Here is a 24,671-nt window from a genome sequence, read left to right as displayed (position 1 = left end):
GAGAACAGAATGGAGCCCAGTTCTCCCAGCTGACTAGTCACATGATGAGTTGAGGCAAATCATTCTCTTTCCTGGGGCTTCAATTTCCTTATCTGTAGAATTTTGATCTCCCAAGACTCCTTCCCACTCTAAAGTTTTATGACTATGTGCTGGGGAGGGAGAGGTTACTACAGTGAGAAAAGAGAGCAATCTGGAATTGTAAAGGTCATGAGAAAAACTCCAGATTATCAGTTACATGATTCATACTGAATAATTCCGATAATGCACTAGCTTGCTTGCATTTGCTTTTCGCTGGCAATGGCTGAGAAGTCTTAAACTTACTCCAGTACGTTCAGAACCTGAGCCTTGGGCCTCCAGGTGGTTGGCTGGGCTGCCCCGTGAAATGCACTTTATCACTCCTGGAAGATGAGGTCAGGCTCTCCCCAGAAGAAAATCTGTGACTGCGTGCCATAGGAAGAAGGATACAATTGAAGACTGTCATGTGAACGATGTGGTAAAGACCTTTGTCCAGTGTGCATTTTGAAGGAAACCCCGTCTTACAGAGGGCTCCTCTGGTCTGCTACCAGACGTCCTCCAGCTCTGCTTGCTTTCCGACGATAGCAATGGAATCCTCATGTAGTCTGCGTGGTGGCTCTTTGGAGCCAGCCTGATCAGAAAGGGACAGGAAACTAAGCTCCCAATGCCTACAGTGTTGAATCTGCATTGTTATTATCATGATTAGGAATCTGTTGACTCATGCTCCATGCTGTCTTACAGCTATGTAGTAACATGTCCTATTTGTACCATTAAATTTTGAATTCTTGGAGGTTAAAATACAACCTGATCTCTATGATTCATAAAGCCTAGTCTGTAGCAGTTGTGCAAGAAATATTTGTTGAATGAAACATTAACAGATGCATGCAGAGCCCCCAAATTATCTTGGGTGGCAGGGGACCGGTTGTATACACTGGACCTTCCGAAGAGGAGTTCGACCCTTAAAATGGCCGAGAGAGAGCGATGAGCTAAAGAAAAATGCTCAGGAAGTCTGCAATTTTATTTTGTTTTGTTTTGTAAGTACCTTGTCCTGGTTTGGCTTTTTTCACCCCCCCTGCAGGAGCTTCTGTCTTCAAGCTCATCAAATGTCCCTGCATATTTCACACATTCAACTACGCCTAACAAAGTTGCTTTCATAGTATATTTTGAGTCATCAGCTGGTACATACAGTGCATTTAGCAACGTGCTCAGCTGAGTCACTAATCAACGAGAGTATTCTCCTGAGGAAACGTGCTTCTAGGCACTGAGGAACTGCGTTTTCCACAATTGAGCCTCCGTAACTGTGACAATTTAATAATTTTTGCCTGGTGAAGAGTATTAGTTGCTTGTCAGTCATACTGCTAAATGTTTTGTTTTGTAAGGGAGCTAGAAAAATAAGATTGCAAAGCTGTAGCTGGCCGTCTTACAATATAATGACTGTTGAGTTTAATCAGGGTCAAATATCTTAATCTGTAAACACTGAAGTGATTTGAGTGCCAGAATTTAACCAAATACATATTTTTTTCTCAGAAATGATTAAAATACTTAAGATGACAAGATATATGAAAGCTGGTCAATTCTTACGTTTTGAAGTATTCTGTGTGAGAACAAAGGGCTGTTCAAAGGAGTTGGTTAAGATTAATGTGACAGCTTGTCTTTGCAGAATAATCAGATTTTAGAAATCGGATCTCACTTTAACTGTGCTGTTTTGCTTTCTCAGAGGGTTTCCTGTGGAGGGTTTGAGCTGAAGGAGGATAGAAGGCCAGGATTTTCAGGGAACTGAAGACCTGCCCCGCTGGGGGCAGCACCCATGGGAATTCAATTCTGGGGCAGTTTTGCTGCTTCCTGTCTGAGGACCACTGTGCTCTGTCCCTCATCCCTGGAGCACTCCCACGTCCTCCTGACAAGTGGTCCAAGCCATTTCCCTCACACGGAAGAAGCCAAGACAGTCATCAACTCAGCAAAGGGCAACAGGGATCAAGAAATTGTAATACAAGCATGCCACTTCTTTTTTTGAAAACATGTAATTTTAGTATTTGTTCCCGGTGTTCTCGACTTCAGTACGGAGCTCTTTAAAGGATAACCTCAGTTAGCACAGCTTAAAGACTTGGGTCCCTGTTCGTTCTTCGAATCACCACTACCAGGCACCAGAAAACTAGCTCCCAGTCCAAGCCACAACTCCCACATACTACTCGGCAGACTTCTTACCCATATGCTCTGCTTTCTTTCCTTGACGTCCTTACTTGAAATTTAGAAGTCTCTGGCCCATTAATGCCTCATTTTTCTGAGTACACAAAGCTCTGACTATATACTGAGTCACACCTAATTGGCAAATGGGGTTCCAATTTTTCCAAAGGACATTTCAGTCTATCTCCCTATAAACAACAGAACCAGGATTCCTTCAGCTCAAGGGGATCTTGGAGTTTATGTAGTCCAACTTCTTCATTTTACCAGATACAGAAAGTGAGCAACGGGAAGCTACGTGATAGTTGAAAATTATACAGTTGGTTAGTGGCCAGGCTATGACTAAAGCCACCTCTTCTAACTTCTAGTGCATTGCTTTTACTTGTTTTGCTTTCGTAGATTACTATGTAATTTTTTAAAAAATAATACTCGAACCATAAGCTAGTTCTAAGGAGTGTTGTCAAAGGCCCAAAGCTGAGCACAAATTTCAACATGAACTTCAAACGCACAGTACACTGAAAAACATTTTAGCTTTATGTCCTCAGGGAGATCACCCAGGTGTGAAGTGAGAGTGTAGCTATCTTTACACAGCTGACCCTTGCACAGCATCGGTTTGAACCGCGTAGACCCACTTATACGCAGACTTTTTTTGATAAAGGCACTGCACAACTGTAAATGTATATTTTTCTCTCTTAACGCTTTTCTTAACAACATTTTCTTCTCTCTAGCTTACTTTATTGTAAGAATACAGTATGTAGTTAATCCAAAGTCTATGTTACCTATAAGGTTCCAGTCAACAGTAGGCTATTAGTAGTGAGGTTTTGTGGGAGTTCAAAGTTATACGTGGGTTTTCTACTGTTGGTGGTGGTGGGGAGGGTGGTTGGTGCCCTTGACCACTATGCTGTTCAAGGGCCAACTGTACTTATCAATATTGGCGTTTCAGGGCTAAGGCAGGATACTCTTGATAAAAACCAAACGTTGACGCTGTGTGTGTTCTGGGGGAAGGAATTTGAAGAGATCTCATACGGAAGGAGCCAGTGGCACTTACTCATTGGACATTATGCTCTTTTACTAAGTACTTTTGCCCGAAGCATTTCCCAGACGGTACACGTGCTGATCTTATGGATGACGGAGCTTTCTTCTTAAAACTCCTGTTTGCTCTTTCCCTTCCTAAAGTTCAGGTCTCCAGCACAGGCCATTTCCTTGATGTGTGAGCTTCTATTTCACTCACTCACATCTTACAAGTCTGCACGCTCCTTGTTGAAGGTGACTCTGACCTTGAGGTGCCCCTGGGAGTTCTTCTCACTCGTGCAGTCAGCCTGGGGGCCCTTGCATCCCCTAGATCTAACCAGGTCTTTTTTCATCACCAAAAGGAGCATCCTCTGAGGTGTCTCATCACACTTAACTCTTAAATTCAAACTTGAGGTGTGTTTGTTCTCTTCCCACAGGAGCACCCTCTTCCCGATCTCTGGTAACAATACAGCTGCTACTCTTCCATTTTTCCTACTTTTCAAACTCAGAGCTGGTTGATCCCTCTTATTAACCCCAATGTCATTCTGGCTTCAGGTTTTTATAACTAATTTCTTTCCCATGGGATTGGCTCTTTCCTTTTTTTTTCCATTTCACCTACAATAATGCAGATCCTCACCACCTCACTTGTGACGTCTGGAACAGTCTCTTGACTGGAACCTCCGATTTCACTTTATTCCAACAAAACCTCCACACATTTGTCAACATGACTTTGCCTACGTGTTGTAATGGATTGAATTAATATTCATTGAAAATCTACTATGTGCCAGGCATACATTATCTCAGTTAATCTTAAGCACCACTATATGAAGTACGTGTGTTTTTGTTATTGGTAGTAGTATTATTGGCAAATTTGTATTGAGCACTTATTATGTGCTAAGTACTTTATTCAAATTTGCTTAATTCTTATAATAATCTTATGAGTAGGTACTATTATCAGTCCCACTTTAGAGTAGATTGAAGCTCAAAAGGTTTAAATGACCTGTCCAAGGCCACACAACTTGCTAGAAAGACAACCAGGATTTGTACCCAGACCGTCTGACTCCAGAGCCCAGGCTCAGAGCCATCTTGCTGTATTAACACCCCAGGATTATAGGTGACAAGTGTGAGGCTTGAGGAACATTTCTGTCCCCCACCCTCCCCTTCCAGCTTCTTACATCATGCTCTCCACAGATGAGCTTGTGTCCTGTGTCCCACCCTCCCTAACCCTTAAACGCTAGTAGGCTCCAAGGCTCTCTCCTTGGCCTCTTCTCTGCTAACTCTACAACACTGACCCTTGACCTTTTTGGAGATGGACCCCATTGAGGATTTGATAACATTTTGGACTATCTCTGTAGAAAAATGCACATAGACACACAAGTGTCGATAGGCCATAGGAGCCTCCAGGACTCCTCTAAAGCCCACCCAGGGGCCCCAGGCTGGGATCTCATGCTCGCACATGTTGAAATAACTTCTAGAGAGATTAAAGGTCTAAAGGTAAAATATAAAGCAATAAAAAACTTACAATAAATACAGAAGAATTTATAACACCTATTATGGTGCCAGGGAAAAACTTTCTAAGTGTGCCATCAAATCTAGAGGCACAAAGAGAAAGACCGACAGATTCAACTTTAGGTGAATTTTTTAAGTCTCTAAAAGGTTTTCCCTAGTAGGAAAGCCCTGTCACTTTATGAAAACCACTCTATCCTTATATTAATCAAGGAGAGCCCCGTTGGTAAAGTAGAGAATCTCTGTACCGCATGAACTGACCCCTTACCTCCAGTGACAATCACGTTTGCTTTCGTACAGTAACAGAAAGTGTTGGCTCCTCTTGGCATGGAGAATTCTCTGACAGGCCTGGGAAACACAAATCAGATGTAAAGCTTCTACATTTCTATACTACAAATTCTAACTTTTACATAGGTTATGTTCAATAGGCTCCTTTCTAAGCTGATTGTAAATCTATTTATCCACAGCAAATATTATAAGTAATGATGACATCCTCATGGACTGACAAGAGTCTACTTGTTCCATAATGTGGGAACACTAGCATCCCACTTTGTACTGTTTCTGCTTAACAGGAAATCCAGTCCTCCCCCCGGGGTTGTGATCGGCCAGAGACCGATCCTTCTTAATCCAGAAAGGATATTGGATGGCTAACTGACTGCGTTTGGTATACACAATGCCAGGAATGCCTTTGGACACGTCCTCCTCTCCCACCACCCACATTGCACCTGCTGTCCAATCCTGTTGCTTTGACCTCTAAAATATACCTGAAATCTGACCACTTCTTCCCATTCCCATTACAGTGTCTAGATTCAAGCCTCTGTCCCCTCCCACCAGACCTTCTGCAATAAACTGCTAACTTCTCAGCTTCCACCGTTGTCCATTCATTTGTCCACATTCCCACCTCAAATCCCGCTGTCATGCTACAACCAGGGTGATCTTCATAAAGCCTGAAGTTAGAGCACGCCACTTCTCTCCAGGGGCTTCCCGACGCTCCAAGAGGGGCAGAACTCCTTCATCTGGCCCACCTGGCCCACCTGGCTCACCTGGCCCACCTGGCCCTGGGCAGCCCCCGCCACCTTTCCAGGCTCACCCTCTGCCTTCCTCTTTCCCCTCATGCTGTGCTCCAGCCGTGCTGCTCTAGTCAGCCTCCCTGCTGGCTGCACTGAGCTCTCTCCCTCTTCAGGGGATTCTGCACAGGCCCAATGTGCGGGCCCCAGATCTCAGCCCCTCTAGCAACGTCCTCCTGTGAGTGTCAGCCCAGATGCTACCTTTCCACAAAGGCCTTGTCTCAACTCCACCCTCCTGCCCCCACTAACGAGGTAATGTCTTTTGTGTTAGTCTCTCTCCTGGGACCATGTTATTTTCCCTACATTTGGCATCTACCCTATAATTTTAGTATATAGGTTTTGAGTGTTGATTTAATATCTGTGAGTAGTACTGTGCTGGACTTAAAACAGCCCAAGCTTAAGTGAAAATGTGTAGACTTGAATCCTGGCTTCATCACTGTGCCTCAGTGTCCTAATTTATTAAATGGGATAATAATGATACTGCCCTTAGATACTAGCCATAGTTGAGAGCTGTTACTGCATCTGACCAGATGGGGTAAAGGAGGGGACGTGTTGCTATGAAAGGGGACACCCAGAAGGAGCCCTAGACCAGGAGTAAACAGGCCCTGAAGCTAGGAGGGGAAGGAAGGAAAGCAGCTGGCCTTCATCTCCACTAGTCTTGGATGCCCGTGTGTTCTTGTGCTCTTTCCTTTCCTTTTAAATACACATGGCAATGTATATCATTCTGGTCCTTGTTTTTCCACTTAATATTGTATCTTGAAGATCTTTCCAAATCAGTACCTAAAATACTTCCTCATGCTTTTCTTTTTCAAAGTTCATGAAGAGAAGCCTCAATGTAGTAACATAAATCTCAAGTTAGAATTTAGAATTGTGAAAATGTTTAAATGTCCTGGAGAAGAAGTAGAAAGTTCTGAGTGGGGACTCATTTCGAGTTTTGCCAATGATACACTTTGTAACCATAGCTGGTTCATTTTCTTCTACCTTTGTCTCCAAACATGGTCTCTTCCTGTGTGCTTTTGCACCAACAGCGCGGCCTCTCGGGCCAGCTCACAGGATACAGTTCACACGGGCTCGCCAGATGGAACAGCGTTGGGGTGAATGCAGCCCCTTCCCACTGTTGTGGGTCCCTCCAGCAAGGGAGGAATGTGTCCATTAGGCACAGAAGGCACAGTGCCTCAGGCTCACGGTACTTTCGGGGTCCTACAACAATGCTCTAATTGTTCTTAAAATTAGAAGGAAAAAAATTTAAATTTGAGGTCATGAGAAATGTTTTAATTTTTTCTCACATCAGAAAAAAATAAAATTTTCAGAAACCATGAAAATCTATTGACTTTTTTCTGAAACAGAAAAGAACTTGAAGTATTTAAAGTTATATCAAAAATAATATGTCATATTGATAGTATTATGGTGGGAGGGACCCATGGAGGCAAAGTGCCCAGGGCCACCTAAGTCACAATGTGGCCCTTACTGTGGCCTTCAGAATTCTCCACGGGCAAGCAGGTGGTGGTCATCACATGCATGTTTTCTCCCTTTAGGCTCTTCTGGAGCAGGTTTTTCTGCAGTGGGTTCTCCCAAGTGGGAGCTGTCCTCACTTGGTTTGGGGTAGGTAGTTCTCTCTCCAACCTCCACTTTCCACCTGCAGAAGGCAGATGAATCACCCTAACATTCCCCATTGGTCCCACAGCTGTGTTCCTTGAGCCTTCTTTTCAATTATTTTAGAATTGCTAGTTGTCCCCTCTTTGCTGGGGATGGATGATGGCAGAAGGGTCATGGGACTGTTCTGACTACCCTGTAATAATTCTGAGGACGTTTCAGTATACTTCTCTTGAGAATGGGGCAGTAGTTGAAATCCCAAGACAGCAGGAAAAGAACTATTTGGCATCCTATTAGTTGATTGTGCAAAAGAATCTATTATTTTCTCAATTTCTCAGCATGTGAAATGGGACTTATACAGACTTGGCATTTAAATTTTTTGTTGTTGTTGTTGATTTTAAATACCTGCCCAATAGAATTATACTCTTTATTTTTCTGGCCGACATAATGAGATGGATTACAAATGAATGAACTAAACCTTTAAATAAAACTATTTTAACTATTAAAGCTATAATTGATGTCAATTGATTAAAAAAACTCAAAAAATAGTATTTTATATGCATATTCAACTGTATACTTTTGAATAGACTGCTTGTTTATTCTGTTACTGGGTGTATCTTACTCTAACTGGAACATACCAGTGTTCTAAGAAATCAAACTCTTTGTGAGAAATCTGTTATGATAATATCAGCTGGTATTTAGCTAGCATTTTATGGTTAAAGAGTGAAGAGTGCTTCTACTCTTATCTTACAATGCAGGGATATATTTGGTTTGGTGTTTGGACTTGAATCCAGGTCCTCCACACCATGCTCCCTCCTCAAGGATGGGGTAGTGGGTGAGAGGGGGTGGGAGGGCTGCCCCCTTGGTCAGGATACCTCAGCGAGCCCCGTAAACACCACCCACAGCAGGAGGGCACCAGGCTCAGTCTCATGTACAAGGTAGGCCCACGTGGTCCGTTCCATAGAAAATAAAATGTAGATACCATGGTACTTTGAGCACAGAAGGCTCCCAATAAGTATTTGTTTGAATATCTTTAAGAAATGAACACCTGGTTGACAACACCGCTTTCCAGAGTCACAGAGAATAGAAATGTACTGATTCTGGGAAGTTCCCTCTGAAGTTTTCCCTGGTCCACTTGAGATAATAGCACTTTTGAGAGGGAAACATTTCCTGACAATTTCTTTCAAAAAAATAAAAACCCACTCTCCTATCAAAAGGTCTACACTGAATGAGAGTGTCCTTCACCTGGCTTCCCTGCTATTGTCACACAAATGCGAGCCTGGGAGGGAAGAGGTTAGTCAGAAGGAAGATGAAGGGGTAACTGGGGGTGGGGTGCACGTTACAGAAGAGGGGCTGTTTACTGAATGTAAGACGGTGCCCAGACACCAAGGCCCTCGGGGAGATCCTGTGATTGATAAAGGAGGGCCATGGGGCAAGTATCTTTTCTCCCCTTGGAGGTGGGGGTAGTGGGTGGGAATGAAGGCAGGAGTGAGGAAGAAGGCATATTTATTTTCTCCTTCAAGATGTGAAGTAAAACATTTCAGAGTGCCTCACATCAAGGTATGTCTTTTTAAGTGGCGCACACTCTGCATTGTAACCTGCCATTGATCCATATGGTGCCCACTCCCAGGGGACAAGGGGAGTCCAACGGAAGATTCTAGATCAGGAGTTGGCCAACTCTTTGTTTAAGGCACCAAATAACAAATATTCTAGACTTTGCCATACTGGCCCTGTGGTCACAACCACTCAACTCTGCCACTGTCGCATGAAAACAGCCATAAATAATGCACTAATGAGCAAGCATGGCTGTGTTCCCACACAACTTTACGAGCAAAGAAATCTGAATTTCATATAATTTTCATGGGTCATGAAATATTATTATTCTTTTGACTTGTTCAACCATTTGGAAATGTAAAAATCACTGTTTACATCATTTTGCAGATGTCCCAAAAACAGGGTGCCTGCTGGATTTGGCCCACGGGGTTTTGTGAGCCCTTCGTGAGATGCAGGACCAGGAAGTCCAAACCAGCACAGCTCTACAATCACTCCACCTGTTCTCCGTATTCAAATTCATTTTTTGACGCATTTCAGTGTCTTTAGGAAGGGAACAAAGTAAGGAACTTATATCTTCTGAGTATAACTGTGTGCCAGGCATTAACAGGCACTTTACCCCAGTTAACTCAGGTACTTTTCATAAGACTATGAGGGAGGTATGTTCATTCCCATCTAAAGACGGGAAAACAGAAGAAGAAGAGCTAATGGTATTGTGTGCATGGTGTTCGGCGGTCACAAAGCTAGTGAGCGCCGGGACAGAAACCAGTTCTGTCTGGCTCCACAGCAACCCGACTGAGGGTAACTATACACCTTCCAATATAATGGCCTGTCACCGAATTGGGTAACTGAGAAAAAGTAACGCTGAATAGTTAGCTGCTCCTCTCTGGGAAACTGTCAAGTTATTGAAGGGTTAAAGGTTCAACTGATGTCTTGCAACAGGCCAACCTGCTTTACATGGCATAATTAATTGCAGATGTTCATTTTCTTGCTGGTACAAAACTCCGTTTGTGAAATTACCATACAAAATTATAACCAAAATGGTAATCATGTTTGAAATGGAAATTTTTTCGAGAGGAGTTTTTTCCTGCCTTTTTGGGAGCTGTGCTGGCTCCCATTTTAACAGCTGGCCAATTACGTATTAGTATAATTGCAGTTTCATCTGGCTCAACTTAAGACTCATTATAGGAAATTGCAGAAATAGGAACATGGTGAATCTAGGGATGAAGTGGACCCGGCTCTCCTTCTATTGAGATGACTCCCCAAGGGCCCCGGCAGTCAAGGAAACATTATTATACTATATCATTGAGAAATCTCTTCAGCTTCTAGATTTAGGAGAGTGGCCCAAGGAAACAGTTGAAAACTCAGGCAGAATCCGACTGAATAGATCGATGACCACCGTTTGCTGAGGCTGTCTGTGTATTTTTACCTCCATCTCCTGACTCCTTCAGGCTGAATGTATCATCAACCACGTTCTAGGCATTATGGTAAAAACTAGGAAGTTCAGAATTGGGCTCAGAGACAAACTCCTGACTCTTGCAAAATAGACACTTTTCAGAGCAAAGACCAGAAAGTACTGGCTAGTTTGAAAAATAAAACCTAGATAATCTTAGTGTTTACAACTACTAAGTACCAAATCTGTGGAACACTGCGCAGAGTAGGGATTTAAATTCCCTATAATACCTTTACACAAATTAAAAATACATAAAAATATATATTTTTAAGGAAATGTATAAACAAAAAGATGTATGAAACCCAAGAGAACGGTTGCCTGTGTGTGTGTGTGTGTGTGTGTGTGTGTGCGCGCGTGCACGCACAGGAAAATGGATTGGGATACAGCATAAAAAGGAATAAAATGAGAGAGCGAGAATGTGAACAACTAAGTCCTGCTCTTGAGGTTACTCCACTGGGGTGAAAAAAGGGAATTAGATTTGCCTAGAATCCTGCTAGTTGAAGGACATATTTTCCCTCCCAAAAAGAAGGTATACAATCTAAATGAGATAAAAAAAGATTACTGTCTTACTTAAAACCTAACGCAAGAATCACCACTTGATTGACAGACCTTAATGCTTGGAAAAAGGGAATATGGGCTCCATCATAACTTGGTCCCCAAGGAAAAGATTAGTGCCTTTCTTTTCCCTCAGTATTGTCATTATTATGGATTTTCACAGCACACAGAAATCAAAGTGTTCTTTAAAAATGAAATCTTTGTGAAAAAACATAAACATCTATAAGCAAATAATAAACCTTTTAATTGTTACAGTATTTTACAGTTTTCAAGGGACCTTCACTCATCTCAGCTTATTTGAGCAGCACAAAAGTCCTGGGAGATAAGAAAGTATTATCTCCGTTCAGTAGTGAGGTTACTGAGGTTCAGACAAGTAACACGCCCAAGACCACTCGGCCAACAAGTAAGTGGCAGAAGCGACATTAGAACTCGTTTGCTTCCTTGTAAACGTATTCCTTTACTCACATTCCCTCTTAGTAAATAACACAGCCATGTAAACTGTCCTCCCAGCCAGAAGCCCAGCAGCCTTCTGCTGCTCTAAGATTTCTTCTGGATCGTGAATGATTTGCTCTTTACCTCATTCAGCTCTTGGTTCAAATGTGAGCTCCCCAGAGCAGCCTCTCCTGACTATCCCACCAAAAATACTGCCTCTGGTCACTTTATCCTATAACCCTATTTCATTTCCTAAATTTGTATCATTTATTAGATTATGTCATTCCCACTAGACTATGGTTCCAGGGGAGGAAAGAGTTGGTCTTTTTTGCATACCGTTATATCAACTCTTGGAACAGTTTTTGGTGTATAATACACAAGCGATAAATATTGTTGCAAAGGACAAAATGAAGCTTAGATTCCTCTCTTTATTCTTCTCATCTAGTAGGTCTCCCGTTCTTATAAATTATACATGGATCTATTCTCTCTCCATTCTTACTTCTTTTTTTTTTTAAAGATTTTATTTATTTCTTTGACAGAGAGAGACAGCCAGCGAGAGAGGGAACACAAGCAGGAGGAGTGGGAGAGGAAGAAGCAGGCTCCCAGCGGAGAAGTCTGACGTGGGGCTCGATCCCAGGACTCTGGGATCACGCCCTGAGCTGAAGGCAGATGTTTAACGACTGAGCCACCCAGGCACCCCTCCATTCTTACTTCTACTGGTTAAGTTCAAGCTCTCATCAGTTCCTTTCTGAACTATAACCCTATCTTCCCAGTCATCTCCTCCTTTCCAACCTGCCTCCTCCTTCCCCAACCCATTCTTCTTCTTGCTGCTAGGGCAGTCTGTCAAATACACCTCATTGACCATTCTCCTGGCCAAAGCATTCAATAGCTCATATGGCTTTCAGGTTACTATTTGAGCTCTTCAGTCTGATATTCAGGCCTTTTCATGTTTGCCTTGTCCCTCCTTCTCTTTCCCAACCCAACCTCATCTTTCTAGAACTCACTATTTTCTTTTTCACTTCCATACCTTTGTAAATGCCAGTTCTTTAATGTGGCTATTTATCCACTCTCATGCAATTGCTTTGCCTGGCTAACTCTTTTTTTTTTTTTTTAAGATTTTATTTATTTATTTGACAGAGAGATAGCCAGTGAGAGAGGGAACACAGCAGGGGGAGTGGGAGAGGAAGAAGCAGGCTCCTAGCGGAGGAGCCTGATGTAGGGCTTGATCCCAGAACACCGGGATCATGCCCTGAGCTGAAGGCAGATGTTTAACTACTGAGCCACCCAGGCGCCCCTGGCTGGCTAACTCTTAACAGGTCTTCAAAACTCAGCCTGCAGGATACCTTCTTCAGGAAGCCTTCTCCAATTTTTCTCCCTTCAAAATCCTATGTAAGATGTTCTAAGAACTCTCTTCTGCTCCTCTCTACACTTCTCTAATACCTATATCATGACATTTGTCATCCTCTGTAGGACTCTCTTTGCTTCCTCCCTCATTAGACACAAGATCAAGGACCTAGGCTGGTAAAGCAGGCTGCAGGGAGTGGTACTTGCCAGAGAGCTCCCACTTCAGGGTTTCCCTTCTCCGTTTTAAATGAGGTTTCCTTATTTATTTTCACAAGACCCACTGAGAGAATTACAGAAAAATGAACAGAGAAGAATGGGAGATAACCATAAATATGGCAAAGTAGCAGCAATGGGAGAGAAGATTGAAAAATTTAGAGTAAGAAGGAAATCTCCAGGGAGATGATGGGAAACAAAATGTGGAGTGGAGCCCCTCCCCCTCCCTTTTTTAGGAGAGGAGCCCCTGATGGGAAACGGGAGCATAGGTGACAAAGGAGGAGGCACTTCACAGGCAGTGGGGGGAGAGGTTAAAAGAATTAGAGTCATGGCAGGGGCGACTGGGCACCCAGTCGGTTAAGCATCAAACTCTCTTGATATCTCAGGTCATGATTTCAGGGTCACCGGATGGAGCCCCAGTCAGGCTCTGGGCTCAGTGGTGAGTCTGCTCAGGATTTTCTCTCTCCCTCTTCCTCTGCACCCCCCCCCCCAACGATCTATCTCTCTCTCTCTCTAAAATAAATAAATAAATCTTAAAAAAAAGATCAAGGACCTAGTCTTATTCATCTTTAAATTCCCAACACATAGAACAGTGCTTCAAACATAGTAACTCATCAGTAAGTATTTCCTAAACAAATGAAGGTTCAGACTCTAAAGCTTTGTCTGGAGTCATCAAATTGCTCAAGTTATAGGACAAGTAGTTAGACGATGTTGGGTATATTAATAACTCTCAACAAGCTTGGTGTATGGTAAAGACACACACTTAGACATAATTAAAAGACAAAAAAAAAAAAAAAAGATTGAGTCACAAAAAGGATGCCTAACCCAGTTGGGAAAAGAGGTACCGGGAGAGGGTTGGGAAAATTTTCTTGAGTTGGTATCACCTGATCCTTGAAGGATTATGGGGCAATTATACCTCAATAAAATTGGGAAAAAATTAAAAACAAAATATTTTCCTCTTTTGCAAAATAGAAAAAAGATTATAGAGGTTGAAGGAAGAGATGGAGAGGATGAATGGGAAGAGTATTTCAGGCACCAAATATGTACAAAATCCCAGCATGGGGTCCAGGTGGAAAGGGAGAGAAGGAAGTCAAGGAGGGAGCTGATGAAATTGGAGCTAATGGGGGAGATGAAGGATCAGAGACCTCAGTGAGGTCATTGGGAAGGCACAGAGGGAGTCAGAGTCTTCAAGAGCCAAAAATGCAAGACACAGTGGCCAGAGAGGGGTATTGTGGTTTCTGAAGACAAAACTTCCAGAGACTTGTCAATATTGCTCTATTTTGCAATGTGAGATTTCCAAAACACAGTTAAACACTCCAATGTAAAGATACTCTTTAAGAAGAAATAAGCTACTTAATTCATTCAGAAGCCAACTTGGCATGCTTATTATTAGCTGCCATAACCTTTCTTGCTTAATAAAATCCCTGTCAAATATATCTTCATAGTCCTCTATAAAAGACTTGTTCTTATCCCTAGGGCTTGCTAGAATACCATCACTTATCGTTTCTTTTTCTGAGCTCCTATGATGCCTACAACCATAAATCATTCAACTGAAATTTCATATGCTGTGCTTTGCAATATGAATTAATAATAGGATAATATGAATTATCCTACGCAGTTGTGTGCTGTTGTTTAATATTCAGCAAGGGCAGGGAAGTGGGGGTGGGGGAGGTCGTTGGTTTATAACATTTGCTGTTTTCCATGGTATAAATATTCCTATGGTGGCTAATTTCAAACTAGCAATGTGACATCTCTGAACTTGGGGTTGGGAAAAGATATACGGTTGCATGTCATTATATAGCATTCCTATGTCCTGAAGGACATAAGATCCTCAAGAATATACATAATAGTAAAATGTAGTAAAATAAAAACTGATGAGTTTTGAGTATTTATTGCTTTTGTTTTTAATATGCTGGAATTGTGAGCTTATCTAATTAAATTGTAAATGATGGTAGTGTTCAACAAGTTTGTCGAATTCCTGAAATCTTACCGATCAGCTCTCATTAGCCGATATGAGCTGACTCCAGCATGCCACTGGCTTTATGGCTGTATTTCTTGTCTTCCCGCTTAGATTTCCATTTAAAGGCAGGGGTCACGCCTTAAACATATTTGTATTGTCCATGATGCTTAACACAGAGTGACTTAGTAAATATTGGTTGAATCACTGGCACACTTCTGGATTAAACGCTGAACTACATGACCTACATATAGCTTTCTGGTTACCATACTGAATGTTAGAATTACCCTGGTAATTCTATTTTTGTGGGTAAAATCATGTCTGTAGATTTGTGTATCTTGGAGATGAAAATCCTTTCTCTGGATGTTGAAATAGAAAATATGTATCTTTCATAGGGCCACCGAGCATATTATATTTCATATGGTTTCACAAAAGCTTCTTTATGGATATGAATATGTTATGAATTGCAAACATAATACAAAATCAATTAGAAATTAAGCTGCATCTATTTCTTAATGTTTCAGAAATGCACTCCTTTAAAATGCCAGAGTGTAATCACTAGTAATTAATTATGTTACAGAAACTAAATGAAAATTAATTATGCCATAGAAATGATATTTGTGGAATCAGATCTGATGTTAAGAAATGAAACTGTTTTTAATGTGCTTAAAAAAGTTTTTAATTCATTTCTCAGTGCAATATGTTACACATCAAGATAAACATTTTTATCTTTTTCTAAATGAGGGGAAAATATGTATCTTTCACAAAGACTATAACTTTCAAGAAAATGTAGGTAGTCAGTCATTTTAGAGATGTGATAGTCTTTTCTTCCATAAAATTTCTAATTTTGTTAGTCCATTTCTCAATTTGAAAATCTTCGAATTTAAAGAAATTCTAGCTCTGTATGTGTGGAGGCTATCTTTTCCTCTCACATTTTGTGAATTTCATTAAAAAACTCAATAGAGGGGCACCTGGGTGTCTCAGTTGGTTGAGCCACTGACTCTTGGTCTTGGCTCAGCGTATGATCTCAGGGTTGTGAGATCAAGCCCCATGGGCTCCACACTGGGTGTGGAGCCTGCTTGCTGCTTGGGATTCTCTCTCTCCCCCCCCCTCCCCACAGCTCATTGTTAGTGGGACAAACAGACTATTCACCATTTTCCCTAGCTGTCTTAGTTGAATCCAAGTCCTCCAGCTATGATTCAATGTCATTGCAACTCACCAACTCTTTGGATAGAAAAGCTGAAATCCATAAAAAAATTATTCAATCAAGAAAATGAGTGCTAAGGAATGGAATTAAATCATCAAGGAGGGGTTTTATAGTTGTAAAGTTTGACCCTTAATGTTTTCTTTTTTATTTTATCTTTTCGTTTTTTTTGGGATCTGATATATGAATACATTGTGAAAGGATCCCCCCCACCATCGAGTTAATTAACATATCCATTATCCCACGTATTTAACTTTTTCTTTCTTCCTCTCTTTCTCTCTTTTTTTATTTTGAGAGAGAGAGAGTGGGGGAGGGGTAGAGGGAGAGAAAGAATCACAAGCATGACCCTGAGATCATGACCTGAGCCAAAATCAAGAGTCTGACACTTAACTGGCTGAGCCACCCTCGCTCTTCCTTCCTTCCTTCCTTCCTTCCTTCCTTCCTTCCTTCCTTCCTTCCTTCCTTCTTCCTTCCTTCCTTCCTTCCTTCCTTCCCCTTTTCTTTCCTTTCCTTCCATTCCTCTCCTTCCTTCCTTTTCCTTCCTTCCTTTTTTCTCTTTCTTTTTTTTCTTTTCTTTCTTGCTTTCTTCTGAGAACGTTTAAGTTCTACTCTCTTAGCTAGTTTCAGTTACACAATATAGTGTTATCTTCTATAGCCACCATGTTATATATTAGATCCTCAGATCTTATTCATTTATAACTGAAAGTTTATACATTTTCCCAACTTTTCCCTATTTCCCCCAACACCCAAGCCCGTGTTATTCACTCTTCTACTCCTAGTTTCTATGAGCTTGACCTTTTTTTTGGTTTTGGTTTTGTTTTTGATCCCTCATGTAAGTGATACCATGCAGTATTTGTCTCTCTGTGTCTGGCTTATTTCACTTGATATAACCCTCCAGATTCATCCATGTTGTCACAAATGGCAAGATTTTATTCTTTTTTTTTATGGCTGAATAATATTGCATTGTACATACATACCAATTTTCTTTATCCATTCATCCATCAATAGATACTTTGTTTCCATATTTTGGCTATTGTAAATAATACTGTAATAAACTTGGGGATGCATATATCTTTTTGAATTCGTGTTTTATATGCTTCAGATAAAAATCCAGAAATGGAATTACTACATCATATGGTAGTTCTATTTTTTGATTTTTTGAGGAACTTCTGCACTGTTTTCTATAGTGGCTGCACCAAATTACATTCCCACCAACAATACACCAGAGTTCCCTTTTCTCCACATCGTCACCAACACTTGGTGTTTCTTTTCCTTTTTTTTTTTTTTTTTTTTTTTTTTTTTAGTTTCAGAGGTAGAATTTAGTGATTCATCAGCCGCATGTAACACCCAGTGCTCATTACATCAAGTGCCCTCCTTAATGCCCATCACCGAATTACCCCTTCTGCCAACCCACCACCCCTCCAGCACCCCTCAGTTTGTTTCCTAAAGTTCAGTGTCTCTTATGGTTTGTCTCCCTTTCAATTTTCATCTTGTTTTATTTTTCCTTCCCTTCCCCTATGTTCACCTGTTCTGTTTCTTAAATTCCACATATGAGTGAAATCATACAGTATTTATCTTTTTCTCATTGACTTACTTTGCTTAGATAATACCCTCTAGTTCCATCCATGTCATTTCAAGATTTCATTCTTTTGATGGCTGAGTAATATTCCATTGTATATATATACCACCTCTTCTTTATCCATTCATCTGTCAATGGACATCTGGGCTCTTTCCATAGTTTGGCTATTGTGGACATTGCTGCTATAAACATTGGGGTGCATATGCCCCTTTGAATCACTGTTTGTATTCTTTGGATAAACACCTAGTAGTGCAATTGCTGGGTCATAGGGTAGCTCTAATTTCAACTTTTTGAGGAAACACCATACTGTTTTCCAAAGTGGCTACAACAGTTTGCATTCCCACCAACAGTGTAGGAGAGTTCCCCTTTCTCAGCATCCTCGCCAACATTTGTTGTTTCCTGCCTTGTTAATTTTAGCCATCGTGACCAGTGTGACATGTTATCTCATTGTGGTTTTGATTTGTATTTCCCTGATGCTGAGTGATGTTGAGCATTTTTTCATGTGTCCACTAGCCATCTGGATGTCTTCTTTGAAAAAATGTTTGTTCATGTCTTCTGCCCATTTCTTGACTGGATTTTCTGTTTTATGGGTGTTGAGTTTGATAAGTTCTTTATAGACTTTGGATACTAGCCTTTTATCTGGTAAGACATTTGCAAATATCTTCTCCCATTCTGTGGGTTGCCTTTTAGTTTTGTTGACTGTTTTCTTTGCTGTACAGAGGCTTTTTATCTTGATGAAGCCCCAACAGTACATTTTTGCTTTTGTCTCCCTTGTCTTTGGAGACATGTGTAGCAAGAAGTTGCTGTGGCCAAGGTAGAAGAGGTTGCTGCCTGTGTTCTCCCCTAGGATTTTGATGGATTCCTGTCTCACATTTAGGTCTTTCATACATTTTGAGTTTATTTTTGTGTATGATGTAAGAAAATGGTCCAGTTTCATTCTGCACGTGGCTGTCCAATTTTCCCAACACCATTTTTTTGAAGAGACTGTCTTTTTCCATTGGATATTCTTTCCCGCTTTGTCAAAGATTAGTTGACCATAGAATTGAGGGTCCATTTTTGGGTTCTCTATTTTGTTCCATTGATCTATGCATCTGTTTTTGTGCCAGTACCATACTGTCTTGATGATTACAGTTTTGCAATATAGCTTGAATCTGAAATTGTGATGCCTCCAGCTTTGGTTTTCTTTTTCAACGTTCCTTTGGCTACTTGGGGTCTTTTCTGGTTCTATACACATTTTAGGATTATATGTTCCAGCTCCATGAAAAATTTTGGTGGTACTTTGATAGGGATTGCATTGAAGGTTTGATTTTGGCCAGTTCCAACAGGTGTGAGGTGATATCTCATTGTGGTTTTGATTTGCATTTCTCTGATGCTGGTGATGTTGAGCACGTTTTCATGTATCTGTTGGCCATCTGTATGTTTCCTTTGAAAAAAAATTCCATTCAGATCTTCTGCCCATTTTTTAATTTGATTTTTTTGCTTTTCAGTAGTATGAACTACACACACACACACACACACACATTTGAATATTAGCCCCTTATCAGATATATGATTTGCAAGCATTTTCTCCCATTCAGTACGTGGCCCTTTCATTTTGCTGATGGTTTCTTTTGCGACACAGAAGATTTTTAGTTTGGTATAGTCTCAGTTGTTTACTTTTACTTTTGTTGCTTTTGCTTTTCGTGTCAGATTCAAAACATCACAGCCAAGATCAATGTCAAGGATCTTCCCACTTATGTTTTACAATAGGGATTTTATGGCTTTAGCTCTTACATTCAAGTCTTTAATCCATTTTGAGTTAATTTTTGTGTACGGTGTGATATAGGGGTCCAGTTTTATTCTTTTGCATGTGGCTATCCAGTTTTCCCAACACCATTTATTGAAGACACTGTCCTTTCCCCACAGTGTATTCTTGGCTTCTTTGTCATAATTAATTGACCATATATGTGTGAGTTTATTTCTGGGTTTTCTACGCTGTTCCATTGATCTATGGGTCTGTTTTTAGACCTATGCCATACCATTTTGATTACTATAGCTTTGCAATACAGTTTGAAATCAGAGAACATAATGCCAACAGCTTTGTTACCCTTTCTCAAGACTGCTTTGCCTATTTGGGGCCATTTGTGGTTCAAATTTTAGAATTGTTTGTTCTATTTCTGTGAAAAAATACCATTGGAATTTTGATAGGGATTGCATTGAGCCTGTGCATTGCTTTGGGTAGTATGAACATTGTGACAATATTAATTCTTCCAAGCCATGAGAATGGAATATCTTTTCATTTATATGTATCTTCTTTAATTTCTTTCATTAATGTCTTACAGTATTCAGTCTTTCAACTTCTTGGTGAAATTCATTCTTAGCATTGTATTGTTTTTGATGCAATTGTAAATGGGATCATTTTAACTTCTCTTTCCAATAGCTTGTTATTATTGTGTAGAAACAATGATTTTTGTATATTTGTATATATTTTGTATATTTATATATTTGATTTTGTGTCCTGCAGTTTATTGAATTAATTTATTAGTTTTAACAGCTTTTTGTTGGAGTCTTTACGGCTTTCTATATATAATATCATATCATCTGGAAATAGTGACAGTTTTACTTCTTTCTCTCCAATTTGAATAACTTTTATTTCTTTTTCTTCTTATTTGCTCTGGCTAGGACTTCAAATACTACATCAAAAAAAGTGGCAAAAGTGGACATCTTTGTCTTGCTCCTGATCCTGGAGGAAAGCTTTTAGGTTTTACTGAGTATGGTGTTAGCTATGGGTCTGCCATATTCCTTGTGGCTTCAATTTGCATTTTTCTAATGACATTTGATGCAGAATATCTTTTCATGTGCTTATTGCCATTTGTTTACCTCCTTTGGTGAGGGGTCTCTTTAGATCTTTCGACCTGTTTTTAAAATTAGGTTGTTTGTTTTCTTATTGTTGAGTTTTAAGAGTTCTTGGTATATTTTGGATAAAAGTCCTTTATCAGATATGCCTTTTGCAAATATTTTCTCCCAGCCTGTGGCTTTTGTTGTTGTTGTTTTCTTGACAATGTCTTTTGCAGAGTATAGTTTTTAATTTTAAGAAGTCCAGCTTATCAACCATTCCTTTCATGGATTAGGCCTTTGGTGTTATATCTATAAAGTCATTGCCAAGCCCAGGATTATTTAGATTTTATTCTGGGAGTTTTATGGTTACATCTATGATCCACTTTGAGGTGTGTGTGTGTGTGTGTGTGTGTGTGTGTGTAAAAATATAAGGTCGGTGTCTTGAGTTAGTTTTTATCATGAATAGATAGATTTTGTCAAACGCTTTTCTGCATCTATTGATGTGATCATGTGGTTTTTCTTCTTAGCCTGTTGATACGATGGATCACATTAAATAATTTTCAAATGCTGAGCGAGCCTTGCATACCTGTTCTGGAGTTTTTAACTCTCGGACTTTCCTATGTTGAGTTCCCGGCAATTTGTCAATCACATTTTAGGCCTATTTTTCTATCAGAGAATATTGGTTTCTCAGAGGTATCTGCTTGTGGATTTCTGCTCTGGTAAGTTGCGATTCTTGGTATATGCCTGTCTGTCTCTCCAAATTTGGGGGCAGCAGCTTGATCTGTGACTTTACTTGTTTGATGGATTTAAAAAGAGTTGTGGATTTTTTAGTTTGCTTCATCTTTTTCACCTATTGTTAGAGCTGAGTGATGACTTCCAAATTCCACGTGCCAGACTGGAGACTAGAAGTTTCTATACATTTTTTAACACAATTTGTTGAGGTATAACTTATATAACATAGAATTCACTCATTTGTAAGTGTAAAATTCAATTATTTTTAGTGAATTTATACAGCTGTATAACAATCACCTCAATAAGTTTTGGAACATTTTCAATATCTCAAAAAGTTCCCTTATGCCCACTTGAGATCCCCGCTCTCACCACCACCTCCTGGCTGGCATCCACTGATCTACTTTCTATCTCTATAAATTTGCCTTTTCTGGACATTTGATATAAATGGGATCATTCAATGTACAGTCTTTTGTGTCTGGCTTCTGTCACTTAGCATAATGTTTGAGGTCTATCCATGTTATAAGATATGACTTCATGCATTTTTAAAACTGGAACTTAAAATATAGCATCTGTTTAATAGTTTTATAGTTACCGTATATTAATATAATTAACACATAGGCACTACATAGTTATGGTTATGTTATATAATTATTACATATTAATAGTTATTAATAAACATTTAACCAGATAAAAAATATGACTACAGACTCTTCAAATTCACATGTCTATAAGAAAGCCATTTCATGTATTTATTATACATGGAACATGATGTTTGTGCTACAGACACTCACAGGCTGGCCAACTGACCTGTAAGAAAGACTTTGAAAGTATAGCGTTTTACCCACAGATCTATATTTGGAAAATATAGTTACAGACACACCTGTATTGATTTATTCCAATAGACTGTGGCAGTAAACAACAGACGAGCGATGTTGGCGCTAGGAGGACGCCTCATATTCGGATTTGCACGAGTTAGCTTCAAGTTCCTCCTAACAATCTAAGTAATTGTGCCAAATAAATGGCATCATTAACATCCGATATTTCTAAAAACTAGTTTGAAAGCTTATGAGTTGTAAAAAGTCTGAAAGTCACAGAATGTTCACATATACGAACTATTGTACTTACAGATTATCCTCAAGTCTCTTCAAGGATTCCAGAACCAGCGAATGAACACTGTCTAAGGAGCAGGATCCAAAGCAACTTAGGGGCGTAATATATCTAATTTTCATGACCCAGTCATTATGCAGCTTCCTTTTAACACTGGGGATTTAAGGAAAAGGAGGGGTTAGGTTAGACACACACAGGCTTGCACGTGTAATACCATCCTATGCATTACACCACTGTTAACTGTTTAAATATTTGTCACCTAGCACATTTAAAATGGAAAAATAAAAATGCATCATCAAATATTGATCTGTAGATTCAGAATTAAAGAAATAACCTAGAAGAATCCCTGTGCAATCTGAGCACTACCATCCTTACTTTACTGAAAAATTCCGGCCCAAAAGGACTGTGTTTCGTATTGTTTTAGATGAGTCAACTCATTTCCATATTTTCCAGGAATACTTTCAGAACTAGAACACTGGGAAGTTCGTCGTCCCAGGTCGCTGGTGAGGCTGAGTCTGGGACGGTTGTTGTATTCCTCACCGAAGGCTTGCTCATCAGTCCACAGGACGTTCCCGGGAGAGGCTCAGCATGAGGGGCCAAACTTTTATGGTAAAATTCTTGTCTTAACCTGGAGGAAGCCATCTTCATGTTGTCACATTTACTCACATTTTACAGTGTATTTGTTTCCTCATTCACAAACACTTATTGAGCACCTACTGTATGCCAGGTAAAAGGACATAAGGATGACTAAGGTAAAATTCTTGTTCCCAAGCTCCTTAGACTCTAGTGAAGGAACTGAGGTGTTTATAAGGAATGTTCGACAATATGGGATTAAACGCAGTAGAGAGATTTCTTTTTCCATGCCAGACTGTGTTTAATTTTGGACTCTGAGTGCTGGCTACTGCTTTATTTTGCACAGCATTTTGCATACCAGTATTTCCTACCCACACCCATTTAATATGAATGACTTATGGGAATATCAACTGCAGGAAAACATTGACGATGGCTCCAGAGTTTAACTACCCCTTTGGCCTTAAGACCTTTCATTCTGTTAGGTTCGAGAGCCTGTCGGTGTAAGAACATGCCTCAACACTCAGCCCATCTACAGACTTCAGTCTCGAATAACTTAAATCGCGTACACGATGCTCAGCTACCTCACTACTTCGTCTCCATGTAAATAACGACCCCGAAGAGCCAGTGCCAATTAGCCTGTTCACTTAACTGTACAGCTTCCTCAGGTCCCCAGTCCCGTTTCAAGCACATCCAACTAACGGAAACGGGGATGGAAAAGAGGCCATGGAATTTTCCGACACGTGACACAAATCTCAGAAAGAAAATTCATGTCTCAGCTTCTATTCCAAGAGCCCATAGTAATAGGAATGAAGTGCTTGATAGTGCATATGAGGTACATAGAAAAATTAAATTTTTTTTTAAAGATTTTATTTATTGACAGAGAGAGAGACAGCCAGCGAGAGAGGGAACACAAGCAGGGGGAGTGGGAGAGGAAGAAGCAGGCTTCCAGTGGAAGAGCCTGATGTGGGGCTCGATCCCAGAACACTGGGAATCACGCCCTGAGCCAAAGGCAGACACTTAATGACGGTGCCACCCAGGCGCCCCGAAAAATTAAAATTTTTACTTAATATTATATCATGAACATTTTCCATGTTATTAAATGTATTTCAAAACATTATTAAGTGGGAGTGCATGGCATTCCCTACTATGGTTATACAATGATTTACTGAATGCCCTTGGTACTTTAAAACTTTTGTTTTTAAATTTATTTGACAGAGAGACAGAGAGCACACAAATGGGGGGAGTGTCAGGCAGAGGGAGGAGCAGGCTCTCTGCTGAGCAGGGAGCCCAATGTGGGGCTCAATCCCAGGACCCTGGGATCATGACCTGAGCCGAAGGCAGACACTTAACCAACTGAGCCACCGAGGCACCCCTGCCCTTGGTACTTTAAATACCGAACAAAAAAAGGTGTCTGACAAAAATATGTTTTACATATAAATATATTGTGTTTGTATGGACATATTTACAAAATATGTAAACATATTTGTCGAAACTATATTACATTTTATTATACATTTATACAGTATCTGAATTATTTATTTAAATGGTTAATCATTTAAATTAGTCATTCCTCCATTGTTGGACACTAGAGATTTTACTATTAGAGATAATGCTGTGATAACCACACTTATATTTTTAACTGCATGGGGGTCCTGGGTCCGAATGTAGAACGGTTTATTAAGACACTGGATGCATCTCCCAGACCGCTCTCCTGAAAGGGATCGAACTCATACTTCCATCACTGACAGTTTGTGACAACGTCCATTTACAGACTCTACCGC

The 24,671-nt window shown here is 40.2% G+C and overlaps 1 protein-coding gene across 1 annotated transcript in view; it reads right to left on the bottom strand.

Annotated features, from left to right (window-relative positions):
* Positions 1-24,671, bottom strand: part of WDR64 (WD repeat domain 64) — a 122,532-nt gene that overhangs the window by 67,208 nt on the left and 30,653 nt on the right. The window contains exons 9-10 of the mRNA XM_040636058.1: positions 22,336-22,470; positions 4,982-5,061 (exon numbers count right to left, since the gene is read on the bottom strand). Of these exons, the coding sequence (XP_040491992.1) occupies positions 4,982-5,061; positions 22,336-22,470 (215 nt within the window). The remainder of the gene's footprint in view (positions 1-4,981; positions 5,062-22,335; positions 22,471-24,671) is intronic.

The sequence above is a fragment of the Ursus maritimus genome, unplaced genomic scaffold (genome assembly GCF_017311325.1).
Source record: "Ursus maritimus isolate PB19 unplaced genomic scaffold, ASM1731132v1 scaffold_2, whole genome shotgun sequence".
NCBI lineage: Eukaryota > Metazoa > Chordata > Mammalia > Carnivora > Ursidae > Ursus > Ursus maritimus.
The sequence above is the reverse complement of the archived record's forward strand: the minus strand, read 5'-3'. Positions and strand labels throughout refer to the sequence as shown.